We start from the raw sequence: 13,716 nt of genomic DNA on the forward strand, positions 1-13,716 counted from the left end.
ATTGTTCCGGCCCGACTGCTGAGTCTCCAAAAAAAAATTGTATTGATGACTTTGAACATTAAACAAAGGACAAAAACAATACTGAGGACATCCCCGATGATAAAAAGTATACGATTTATTAGGACTTTTTATACTCTGTGCCAAACGGATCAAGTTCTTAAATACCACAAACCTCAAAAATCTCAACAAAAGTTTAATCACTATCAATTTTCTAATAATCTAACCAGAATATGAGATCAAACGTTGTCCTACGGATCTGAACCCATCAGTCGCGGAGAGCGAAGACAACTTTCAAACCTTCAACTAATTATTCGAAGCCGCAAAGATGGAGGCCCCTTTCCAAATGCCATGTCACTGTCATCGCCGCAATGGGGAACAGCAACATCAGTGAACAAATGACAAGCCGGAGCATTATTTGGGCCATCAATCACAGCGGCAATTAACTTCCAAATATGTTTTCTTCAGAAACCATAAAGAGAGAGACGAAACGCTTCCACCCTGCCCCCTTCTGTACAACCCACGGGACTCCGACAACTCATCAACAGACAATAATACCACATGGTGGGAATCAGCTACAGACAACAGACTTAAAAAGGGGGGGACTGGCAATCAGCAATCATACTGTCAGACTGATCTTAAATCATCTACTTCTTCCTGAATGTCTCAATGCCATTCATATGCCATGAGAGACTTGTTAGCATGGTTTAATTCCCTCCCTTGCCTCTAGCATTGCAGTTTAAAAAAATGTAAAATCACCACAGGGAACGTCAACAGCATCCGCCTGGTAATTAATTAAGGGAAAACTGTTGTAATCCACAACACCTGTAAAGATTAGTAGTTTCCCTTCATTTGTCCATATTTCCAAAATAGACATATCAAAAGGGTTGATTTGATGACAGGTTCTAATCCAATCTAAATTGAGACGTTTACTTCAATAGAGCTTTATAGAGCTTTAAGATGCCAATACTACTGCTTTCTTTCTTTATACTCTCCGATGCAGATCCTCTGTTGACTGTCTGGTCTGTGGTAGTGAGCCACTTAAGGTGGACTTAAAACACAAGCAGAAATTGGAGACGCTGATTATAGCAGACAGTAAGAGAGGATTGTGGGTTTTGGTCATAAGGGTGATGTGAATAGGGTTTTACTTAGTTGTGTGCTTGCTTTGAGTGGCTTTAGGGTAAAAGGGTCTTTTAAACAGGCTTCTAGGTTGGTGGGGTAATTTTACACATCCTTGGGGGCTTTTTCCCCCCTCATGAAACTCACACAGTAACCTCTGAATATTGCTTCTTTTGGGCAACCAACTCAGAAAATAAAAGAAATAAAAAAATAAGTTTTGTTTCTATGATGATGTAAATAGAGCTTAGGGGAGGAGTCCGACCGAAAGATCATTTCATATTTTCTGCCTATGCCTCTTAATCTGTCTGTGGTGACAGCGATAGCAGTTGGAGATAGTCTTTGGAACATCAGGGCAAATCTGTTTTGACAGCTTCATCTGTTTAGGTGATTGCGATGCTGGAATCTGATATGGCCTTTTCCCCCAGGTGAGAATAGTTATCTCCTCTCTCCTTTTCACGCATGTCTGCCCCCTTATCGTTGCCAGCGTCTTGGCCTAACGCCTGCCCATCAGGCCCTTTCACACAATCATGGACAAGCATGGGTGGGGGGGAGTTGGGAGGGGAGGTGTTCTTACCACTCATCCGCATTGGGACAACGGTTTAATCGTTGGGCAACTGTCCTGAAAACATCTTCTCACCAGCCTCGACAACTTTCCTTTTCCGAGGCAAGAGAGGTATTCGACAACTATGCCACGGGGGATTTACAGGAAGTTATGACTGAGGCTGTGCACTCAACCCTTGATGTCGATTAACATCAGAAAAACAATAACATTTGCTCCTTTGACCGTGGCGCTAGATACTGCAGGGGTGTCAGATGAAACCCGTGCTTTTGAAATGTCCAGATTTTTTGATAAACAGCAGGCATCTCGTAGAAAATAGGGGCTTTTAGGTGTAGTTAAATTAGAATGTTGACATAATGAATGTTTTCAAGATTTACAAGTCAACCTGGCAGCCTCCCAGACTGCCGCTCCTCTGTTTTCTGTTCATTTACCTTTACTGATGATCGTTAAATAAATATTTGCTGCGGTTTATGTGCCGTGTTTAAGGTCCAGCGTCCGCAATCTTGCAATCATTTCGGAGCAGGAATCGGCAAATGCAGATGTGTCATCTGGCTTGCAGAGATAAGCGACGCAAGAAAGAGAAAGACCTGGGAACTGAAGAAGACATTAGGGGGCATGTTGTCGTTCTTCTGAGAGAAACTAAAGAGACAAACATCAAGTGGATCACGTTTTGACGTCACATGTAGCACCATTTCTTGGCCGGAGGATATTGAAGTCGGTTGCGTTAAACCATTCTTTCTTTTTTATTTGAAAGTGTTTTTTTAAATACCTTATCTATATCACTTCAGAGCTTTTTGTTCTGAAGAAAAACTTTCATTCGACTGGAAAACCTTTAGTGTTTGACGGAGAAAAAGAGTGAAAGAGGTGCAGACAGTAAACAATGCCCACATGCCCTTGTATTGTAAAGGTATCAGGTAAATTCATCAAGTGGTTCAGATTCGACAGACAAACACGCTGCTTCAGTTCAGCTGATTTTGGCAAAGCTGTATTCTGAATACACTGAGCGCGGTGCGGCCTGGCCAGTCTTCCAGCTGTTCATCACATGCAAGTGTGCCCGATGAACTTGTCAAACAGACCTGGGTCAGTGGAAAACAAGCCTGAGAACTAATGAACTGTACTGAATTCATTTCCAGCAACCATTTCTCAAGACAGCACAGGGTGAACAGGGCAGCCAATTAACTTCTACACAACAAGCCCTGAGACATTCTGTGACAACAAATAAAGGCTCATGTCCCACTATCACACCTCTGCTATGTACAAAACAGACAACAAACAACCCTACTCTGTCTGTACTTCACGGATTACTGCATTTAAGTATCTTTAGCCAGACTGCATTTGCACTTCTACACCTCCAGGCTGATGTTTTTGGGAGGACCAGCTAAGTAGCTATAAGCCTGTTTACATGACAACTACAACAGTAGATGCGGGGAAGCTGAAGAGATCTTGAGAAAAGATTTCTTTTTGTCTCAAAAGGGTCAGAAAGAGGTTACACTCTGCAGATAATCACAGAAGTTTGCACCCTGTGTCATGAGAATATCAACTCCCTGCCCTCATCTTAGACTAAAAATCTCATAGTGTTCGTCATGGTTGCTTAAGATGCCTGATGTAAAAAGCCAAATAATAAACAAAGGAAAGGCTTAGCTGCAAAATAGTGTTTTATGTACGAGGACCTCATAAAAATTCCAATTTGAGTCAAAGCCTTCTGGTCTTTGTTTGAGAAGCCAGATAACACAAAGGGAGGTGGTTTTCGTGGTTTTAAGTTGTGGTAGAATTTTAGAGGTAGGGTGATGAACCCTACTGTGCATCAGCAAGCTGAGATAATAAGAGACAGTGCTTCTAGGCAAGCACCAAAGAAGCTGTTATGCTGGAAACGGTGAGGAAAAACACAAGAGAACAGTTAAGAGTTGGGCAGGCGGTGATAATGGAAGGCAGACAAGCTGGAAAAAAATACACGTCTGAGGACTCAGCCTTGAGAAAATGTAACTCTGGTTTGAAGAGATTTTGGAAGAAGAAGCGGTGCAGGTCTATTGCCTATATTGAAAAAAACAACCCTGGACTACATTTTAAATGATGTGTATGGCGGCTGCTGTGATTCTGATAAGTCCACTGCAGAGGTGTGAAATGAAAACAAGAGCATCCAAATCCATATCTCCACTGTGAGTTAAAGCTAGGCAGTCGGTTTGTTTCCTAACTCTTGCTGCTGCAGTTTGAGACTCCAGGGTCAGTCATGGACTCCAGCCCAGCTGCCTGTTTAACACAAGAACCACAACAAGATCCAATGCCTGAGAGATGTGGACGCACCGTCCAACTAGCAAGGTGAGTAGACCTCAGGGGCTGCCTGCAGGAAAGCATTATCACCTCAACAGTCCCCCCGGGGGCACCAGAGACCTCCCACAGTGCTTCAACATCTCATTGAAATGCTTCTGTTGACACATACTGTACATGCATGCTCCACAAAAGGAGCATACACAATCAAATCAGGAACCACAGGCCCAACATATTGTTCTGATCATGAGGAAGGGAAAAAGAAAGTTTCCCCTTTAGGCTCCAGGAGTTTGAGAAAGGTTTAATCTGAAATGTCACAGCGCTGAACTGTGAAAGTTGTGCCCGAAAAACGATGTTTACCATGTGTCACATGAGCCACTTCAACCATTCAGCTTCCACTATGGTTTTGTTGTCATTATAAGCGCGGTTTGATACCGAAAAGTAATTCTAGCGTAACTCTTTGTTGTCAGAGAGCTGTGAGTAGGAATTGAGGAGCCGCTCAAGTACTTTTCCTTACACACCACTTCAATCTGACAGTCAAGAATACATTAAGCCATTAAAGATGGACCCCCAACCATTACAAACTGGAACCGCAACCCTCTCTGCCACTCTCTCTGTATCTCCTTTCCTCTCTGACTTGTCTGATATCCAGCTCAGTCATGCGATGATACAACTTCCCCTACTCAGGTCATACTTCCTCTCTTGTTGCTCACACATCAAACCTTTCCATGGTAAAAGAGAAGAGTGCACATGGGAGGTTGAGGAACGTCTGAACCTGTATTAATAATGTCTACAAAAGAGGAGGAAAAAAAACAACTTTGTCGAACAGCTGGATCATCTTTGTCATTGTCTTATTGGCTTTCTTTCTACCCAGATGGGGCCCAGCTTTGAGATGTGGCTCACCCTCTATCTCAGCCTGGAAGACTCTCTGGAAGAGACAAGACTTTGCTGATTGATGATCTGTACTCTCCCTCTTCATCTCTCCATCTGAGTCGTGTTGTGTTTGCTAGCCCACATCACCATGTTCCTCGCACAAGGCAAGAAGGGGTGTTGTCAGACGGAGCCGGGCAAAAAAAGTAGACTGTGAATCTGCTGACGAATTACTGCCATTAATCAAGATCAGTGCACTCATAGCGAGGCAGATCTCATCGTTCTCCATTAAAGCTCTGTGCTGAGAAGGACGATTTACAGCGAGGCAGAGGCAGAGTGAGAGTAACTTAGGTGAGAATATCTAACGCTGCGGGTGTCCCTGGTGGACATGCATCACTGCTCCTGGAGGAAAAAAAAAAAAAGACATCCATTCCAAATTCACTGGATGAGGCACAGCAAGAATTGGATAACCAAAAGGAGAACACTATTTTTCACCTCACTACATGATGGGAAAGTCAAAGCATCGGGAAGCGCCAACAGCATAGAAAGGTGGATGCTATTATCATTTATCAATGTGTGCAGCCACACAGGTGAGCCAATAACAAGAGTAGAGATTTCACACAAAAAGCACAGATCTTTAAGCCATTACGAATGCTTCAGAGAGTTAACTCACTTTGAAAAAGGCAGAAATCTGCAGGTCAGAATTTGAGCCGTTAATATGGGTATGTGCCATGGGGGGTGGGAGGATAATCCCTTTTGGAGAGTACGATATCTGATGAATCATTCTACAGTACATGATCATAAACCATGTGCACATGAGAGCACTGAGCCAAAGAAAAACTCTGACAGTGGTGAGGAGCTGCAGGCAGAGCAGCATGAGGGAAGAAGGGGGATCAATGTAACTGTGTTAAACTCTGCGGGATCCCACCGGGCGTGGATAGACAAAGAGGATGTAGAAGAAGGCTGCAATAATAGAAGAAGCGAGAGCAGAGGTCATAAAAGTTATGATTCAAAATGGGCTTTTCTCCTGTGAGCTGCAGGGAGGGCGATGGCCTCCTGATAAAAGCATAAACCACGAGCGCTTTAAGATGAGAGAGTACTGTTAAAAGTTCAGTCGGCTGTGGAAAAACTCTTTTCTCTTGACACTGCAAAAGCCGCATTCACATACCCTTATTTAATTCTTATAGTAGGAAAATGTTAGTTGAAGCCCTCATAATCTCCCTAATGACAGGATCCTTATCTTATTTTGGAAGTGTCTAACTTAAACCTTCCAGATCTGCATTTATTTAGTGAAAAATGTGTAATTATGTTGTTATGTGATCAGACTATGGTAAACAGAGGGTATCCCTTGGGGGAAGCCCTGTAGTAAAGTAGTGTTTACATTCTACCACATTTAAATATAAATGAACAACAACAAGCCTATGATTGTCAACAGATGCCAGCACTGCCTTATGTCGTCTCCAGCTCTTAATTGCTGTACCAGGGTTCCCCCCTTAACAAGAAACTTCCTCGTTAGAGGTAAACTGGCAAATAAATTGTTAATTTATCTCTGTCTCCCTCTTGTGCTTTTATTTTGAGCTGCAACTAGTTTTTCCTCCCAATCGACACCATCAAGTACTTTCATTCTTATGGAAATCACAACCTCAATCATGACACCGGCTTAAAGATGAGGTGCCTTCATTGAAATTGACTGCTTGAAATGTTCTTTCATGTCCAAGATATACAGTGTAGTCTGCACGCTTTGCAACTTTAAATAAAGCTGCAAAGATTCTGGGTCCAAATGTTGGCTTTCCTGTGGCACCATCTGCTGGACAACACACGCTCAAGACAAATATGCAACACATAATAGCAGGAAGTCTAATCACATGACCAGTTAGTGAAGAAAGTTAATAAAATATCTATTTAAAACAAACTAAATCTAATATACTGTAAGACATTCAAGTTGAAGTCCACTGCATATGTCAGAAAGGATTCTAGAGGAAATGCAGTCAGGTTGCTTCATTGTAAATGAGGCAATAAATGTTGTTAAAAGTTGACACCCAATAACATGAAGTAATACTGCTGTCGTGTGAACCTTACCTGAGCAAAGAGAAAACACTGTAGGAGTTCCTGACTGAACTCTGGTCGACCTGAAGCAGGCTGTTTTTCTTCCGCTCCGACTGATCCTGCAACAGCCACATGTCAATGTTTCTGCGCAAAAGCCAAACGGCGTCCAAATAGAGCTAATGAGATTAGGACTGGGTATTCCATTATGATGCAGAATCTCTGGAGAATGGACAAAGGCTGTACCTTATGATCAAAGTCAGCTGAATAGTAGCCATCGTTCAATCCAAATATGATCTCATTTGGATTCCTGGATCGAATCTGTGGACAAAGCGAGGCAGTGGAGACTCATTGTAAGGACAGAGACAGAGAGAGAACAAAGAACTGCAGGCATCTGGATGTGCATGAGATTGCGCTATCTGTTTACTAGCTTCGAAAACAGTCTCACTGTGAAAGAATGGCAATAACACTAGACTGGGGGAAAATATTTGCTTCGAAATTCGATTAGATACTGCATAAGACAAAGCTAATTCCACAAAACTTTATTATTAATACAAATAAACTTTATTATTATCACTGTCTGGCATGTTGCTGCTGACCTGCTGGCCTGTGTATCTGAGGCCGTCCAAGTTGACCCTCCATTCTATGAGGAGGTGGTACTGTTCTTCCTGTCCTCCCCAGATCCTCACCACGAAGCAAGACACTGAGGTGTCCAGGAGGTCTGGCAGCATTCCAAAGTCCAGGCTGCGCCAAGTTGGATTCTGGCAAACACACAAACACACACAGACAAACACACACAGACAAACACACACACAAACACAGACACACAAGGATTAGCAGCAACTTGGTGAGGATAATCTGTATAGTAAGAGTACATTATTAGCTGATACAGCAACTGGTCTGCACAATAACTTGTTGAATTACTTAATGACTTTCATTAGAGTCCAATGAATGAATGACTTTGGAATTCAGCCCTCTTTTTTAAAAAACTTTAAACTGCAGCTAATGTTTGTGTCACAAAAAAAAATGTATGGTGCATCTGTCAAATTCAATGTCACAATGTGATCGCCATGCATCCTGAAGTAATTGAATCATCCTGTTCTGCATTAACCTTAAAGTCTGATCTCTACTACAGTATGTTTTCAGTCCTTGAGCTTCCTGACTAACAGCACTGAGTTTGGGTTCTACAAAGCACTGTAGCCATTTACATCATTCAATTATGTACCATTTCCTTGCATCAGACAGAGAATCTCTTACTCTGCGGGTCACTTTCAAGGGCAAGGCAAGAAGAGAGGTATGTCAAAAAGCAGAAGTACAATCCATACGAGGGGGGTGGTGGTGTTGTAAAACAGAACTAGTGAGAGTCACTACAGGAAGCAGAGGGGCATAGCAGTTAGAATAAAAACAGGAAGACCAACAGGAAGCATTTCCCAAGACGAATGTTGACAGAATACCAGAGGACTTATGTCAGCAAGGATGTTGAATTCAACAGGAGGAAGTTGGGTTGAGAGATGACGGAAGTCAAGATTCCTGCAGTGCAGTTATACAGCCTGTCTGCCGAGGGTACTGCTGCACGGTACGCCTGGAAAGCAGCTTAGGTCAGCTCATGACTCGGCAGCAAAGGCGGACAGTAATGGCTTGATACGCTTGGCTGCTTCTATAGCTTTGTGCAGAGCTGCATCTGCCACACAAATAAAGGGTGGGAACGGCCAAAAATCACATGGTAGAACACATCTGGATCATTTACACGACCGACAGATGCTTGCAGAACAAGAGAGAGAGTTGCGTAAGGGACGCGGCCCATATCGTTGTATCATATTTAATTCATGTTGATGCAAGTCTGGCGTTTTACTCAATGTTTCTCAGCACAGTGAAGTAACTTAAGTGTTTGAGAATTGCAGGTAGTTAAAGTAGGGTTAGAGCTAAATGGATGCCTGGCAGGTAAGCAGCAGGTATAAATAGCAGTCCTGGCATGGGTGAAATACAGGAAGCTTGTCCTCCTGCATTATGGTACAACACGCGATGACAAGAGTCTATTAACACACACATTGCACCAACGGGCTGCAGGTGATGACATCATCCTGAATCTTTCCCCACCGCAGACGTGAAGAGTTTAAAGGTTTTATGGAAAAGCATACTCACCAGGGAGTCTCGTATGACTTCACTCTTGTAAAAATCTAGAAAGACATCAAACGAATGCAGATTAAAAGAAGGAAGAAAACACATGAACCATCAACGAGGCTAAAATAACCTTAAAATACAAGACAGTAGTGATAAGCACCTGAATGGATTATCTCTAAAATGACAGACACAGAGCCCATAAAGTCAGTCACTGGGTCTTTATCCATTGCCCAGATTCATTAAGTGTTATTTGATGACCAATTTTGCCTTGCAGATGCTTTAACTTTATCGCCTTGAAACATTTGACTGGTATAATTTAAACTCTATTAAAAAGGGGAATTTTCCCATTAGAGGCAATCACACAGTTGCTTGAGATGCAGACTGAATTATTCAACCATCACAAACCATATGCTGATGATTAATGAAAGACAAACTTTGCCATTTTGAACATATAGTAAATTGTGAGATTGTAGAAAACATCAGCTAAAGGAGGGATGGGGAGGCAGGTGTGTATGTGTGCGAATATGGGTGTTAACGCTGACCTCTAGATATGCGCTCTCCTATACAGAGGTGGAGGGTGAAGTATGTGTCCAGCAGTGGGGAACCATTCTTGTTGACGATGTTTCTGGCAGCGATGCTCCGGAGATGACGCAATCGTCTCTGTTTAGCAGAAAGAGATGGACACAGAGTGAGAATACAGTAGACTGTATACATGATCAGAGCCGCTGTTTTCTGTTTCATTCTCATCACGTGATGGGGGTCGACCAATACTATCTAGGTTATTGTGAAGAGACAGAATTCTCACTGCTGTAGGTCCCAGGACAAAAACAATACCTATAGAAATCAAGCAAGTATCTCATTGTCTCTCCTATAAATGAATATCCTGAAATAGCCTTTATTTCTCAATCAACTATATTTCCGATATTTGTACAGAACTTTTCATACAAATACAATGTAACATAAAGTGCTTCTCGTGTACACAAGCTGTGACCAGATCTCAGTGGTTCAAATAATAGAGGCATGACATCTTCATGGTGGGAATGAGAGGCCGGTTAACTCGGTAGGCATGGCCAGGCATGACAGTCACATGAGACATGTATCACCGTTTTTTAACTGTTAAACAATTTATCACAGAATCTCAATGAGATAAATACAGGAAATCAATCATTTATAAACATGCAGAAGTCAGTCCATCTTAAAGTGTAGCAGTGATGCACAGTGGAGTCAAGTTAAGTAAAGGTTTTAGATGATGATTAGATTTAGATGATTGATTAGTCAAATCTTAACAAACACTTAACATTTGAATTGATTGATTCTAAAAACCTGAAAATCTAATATTTAATAGGATTTGATGACAGACACATGAGGCCCAGAGTTACAATTTGGGTCCTCGCTTCAGGCAAACACGTCACTACAGCACAGCTTCGTCCTTGGTCAGCAGGCCCGACATCCCTCCTGTGGTCATACTGAGACTAAATCTAAGTCATGGGATTCCCTTTACGATTAAGAACCACAGAAACAAAAACACTGATTGTTTCAAAAGGAGACTTTTGACTCCTCCTTTAAAATGTCAGCGCATATTTCTGAATGGGCTCATGTGGACCGCAGGCAGAGAGAAACTGGTTGTGAGTACACTGCTGCAGTATGAAACTACTGTGGTGGCTCGGGCTCACTCAAATGAAACTACACTAATATAAAGCCCCTATTATACAGTACCAGCTCGGACAAAGATCATAGAAAGGGCTACTATTAGCAGACCACGTGCCATAAAATGATCAAAAAGTCTAATGGTGGTATGTGACAAAGTGATAAGCTGGTCACAAGGCTTCTGTTCAACATGTGCAATACATGGACGCACAGACATCACATCTCTGCTAGTAGTGGACCACGCTGACTACATCAAAACTCTCAAAGGCTCTTTACAGTTGGTGAAGCAGAAGTGTATTTTACATTTAGTGGTATTTATGTAGACCATTCATATACTTTCAGTTGCCAGTCAACAAGGTACCCTAAGTGCACTTAAGTATAAATAAGTAATCTAATGAACAATGCTGCAATAAATCCAATAGTAGGGCTGCAACCACTTATTATTTACATTATCGATTAATCTGCTGATTATATTCTTGATGAATCGTTTTGTCTTTAAAATATGAAAACAGTCTTCTAATTGCTGAGGCTCTAGTTTAGAGGGGTGTTTTTTGCACCTCTTCAACTTCATGATCTTCTGCAGTTGTAGTTTGTGCTGTTACTGAATTGTAATGTGTTATATCGAGAGGTGTTGCTAATATTTAGCCTACCCTTATTGATATGTCACTGAGTCAGCAAGCTGTAGGTAACAAACTGGCAGCTGAGTGTATGCAGGGTGCAAAATGAACTTGTTAATGTTAACATTTTAGAAGCCATTTTACCAGCATTTGGTTGATGACTGGTGCTAATTTTGTGCCATGGTGTATTGTATTGTAGTACTGCAGCTCTGAGGGTACTTGCTTTTTAGCACTGTGAACCAGTGGGTCAGTGGAACAATGTTACTGGGACATTGTTTTATTATGGAGATCTTACACTGAAGGGTATGATCAATTAAATCTAGAAAGATGGTTTTATACTTTTAAAAGAACTTAGCAAATGTATAACACCAATTTCTGATTAGTGCAGCTGTAAAATAAGCTTTAGATCCTATCACCAAAATGTGCTTTCCACTTGTGATAAGATGTGCATTGGCCATAGATGTATGCTATAATAAAGTACATGTGGTTACAGATCACTCTTGTAAGAGAGGATGTGACATGAACTAAAGATAAAAAATAAAGTGTGTGTGATTCTTTTTCAGTTCATGAAATGATAAGAAAAAGACAGACTGTATCTTCTACTTTCCTCTAATGGCAGACTAGGCATTGGGGTTTTATGTGCTGAAGTTCTGAGGTTTCTGTCTCTGAGTTTTCTACTGTCACATCTTTACAATTGAGGTGAATGGAATTATAGTGCAGACAAAGTTTTCTAATCTAGTTCTTGAATGCTTTGTGGAGCACAAATGAACAATGATTCATCTCCATTTGATCAGTGCACAAGGTTCAGAGTCAGATATGTTGAAATCTGAACACATTAAACTGAAGGGGTCAAAGAGTAACATTAACTGGTGTAAAAGTGAATGAAACTGAGGGCCCAATATATTTTTTCATGTTCTACATATACACTGTATGGAGGAGGTCACACAAATAGGTAAACAATGTTAACAATAATAATTATTAATATTATAATAATAATAAAACATTTAATGTTTACTACACTTTTCATTCTTAGTCAATCTCAAAGTGCTACAGCATTAAAAACATACAACAACACAAAATAAAGTTGTTTAATGGGAAGTTCAGTTTTCCATTTTGACGATGGAAAGCTGAATTCCTTGCTGTGCTGTTGGTAACCACATTATGGACCCCAACCGAATGCAAAACCCAGCAGGACAGCTAGATGGAAAAAATGGTGCTGCTAAATTGGTACAAATTAGACACTGACCCCTTAAATATTCATGTTTATGTATATATTTATGACTCTCACCTCAACAAGGATTTATTTCTTTATTTTTACTTTTATTTTTCTCTTTTGGCTTGTCATTAATACTGATGGAGACGAAGGACAAGGAACAGGGACATAAGATTGTTTACTTTGTTTGGAGATGTGTATTCGAGTTCAATGACTGAAAAACTAAACTAAACTAAGGATGCTCAACGTGAATAGCCTGCTGGTCCCTGTAATTAGTGTCTAGCTACAACACAAAATAATAAGGCATGTAATAATGTGTCTAAGAGACTGTTCCAGACTTAAGTCATTGTCTGAGGTTGGTATTGTGAGCTGTCAGCTTTAATACATGTCGTGTCAGAGTGAATGAATGAATGAATGACCAGTCATTTATTTTTAAGGCTACAAAAGAATCCTCCGGTCTAACTTAGTATAAATTAAACGTGTTTATGGTCTAGATAGTTTTCAAATCACAAATAAACAGGTATATGAAACAATATAATGACATATGCCACCGTTTGCCTTCAGCTGATCTGTCACCTGCCTGCTGACATAACACCAACTTTAAGTTCAACCGTTAGCACAAGCATTAGCCTCATTCACAACTTCATGTGTATGGCGACACATAAACTAAAAACAGAGCAACGCACTTACAAAAGCTGGGCTCAAAAATGCCTAACACCAGCCCAAAGGGTTTCACTGTGTCTAGCGTGACGGTAGAGTTCAGTACATTTACAGTTAGATAGCTAACCGTAAGCTAGCAGCTAGCTTGACAGGCCCGCCATGTTTCTCCAGGCAGCAGCTGTTACTGACGCTGTAAACTACAACATAACAGAGCTAGCTACAAGCGTTTCCTGAGCTCGTCTGAACGGCTGCTGGTATCAACGTGAGCTCAGAAGCATTCGCGGTTACCTGCTGGGATGTGAGCTCTACGTGTAAAGCTCGAGAAGATGAAGCTCCAGAGTTGGTGACAGAGGCAGCGGGGATGGCGAGCACCCGGCCGGTGATGGAGTTCATCCTCCCGTCTGCATCTAGAGACTTCCCCTCATTCAATAAAAACAAGCCACCTTCGACATCCAGGAGAAGCGGTGTGAAGTTGAACAAACTGTAAATATGTCCAGCAGAGACAGGCAGGCACGGTTGTTACTGTAGGTGAAAGCGCTCCGACAGCTGTCAGCTAACAACAGGACGTAAACAAAGTGCAGGCTCGACGGACAGCTACGACCTGC

The 13,716-nt window shown here is 41.5% G+C and overlaps 1 protein-coding gene across 2 annotated transcripts in view; it reads right to left on the reverse strand.

Annotated features, from left to right (window-relative positions):
• uvrag (UV radiation resistance associated gene) overlaps window positions 1-13,716 on the reverse strand; it is an 87,454-nt gene extending 73,738 nt beyond the window's left edge. For both annotated transcript variants that reach the window (XR_009927085.1, XM_062433076.1), the window contains exons 1-6: window positions 13,400-13,716; window positions 9,517-9,634; window positions 8,996-9,030; window positions 7,453-7,614; window positions 7,100-7,174; window positions 6,890-6,975 (exon numbers count right to left, since the gene is read on the reverse strand). Coding sequence is in view for 1 of the 2 variants with exons in the window: in XM_062433076.1 (XP_062289060.1) it covers window positions 6,890-6,975; window positions 7,100-7,174; window positions 7,453-7,614; window positions 8,996-9,030; window positions 9,517-9,634; window positions 13,400-13,504 (581 nt within the window). In the remaining variant the exon portion in view is untranslated. The remainder of the gene's footprint in view (window positions 1-6,889; window positions 6,976-7,099; window positions 7,175-7,452; window positions 7,615-8,995; window positions 9,031-9,516; window positions 9,635-13,399) is intronic.

The sequence above is a fragment of the Scomber scombrus genome, chromosome 14 (genome assembly GCF_963691925.1).
Source record: "Scomber scombrus chromosome 14, fScoSco1.1, whole genome shotgun sequence".
In the NCBI taxonomy this organism is placed as follows: domain Eukaryota; kingdom Metazoa; phylum Chordata; class Actinopteri; order Scombriformes; family Scombridae; genus Scomber; species Scomber scombrus.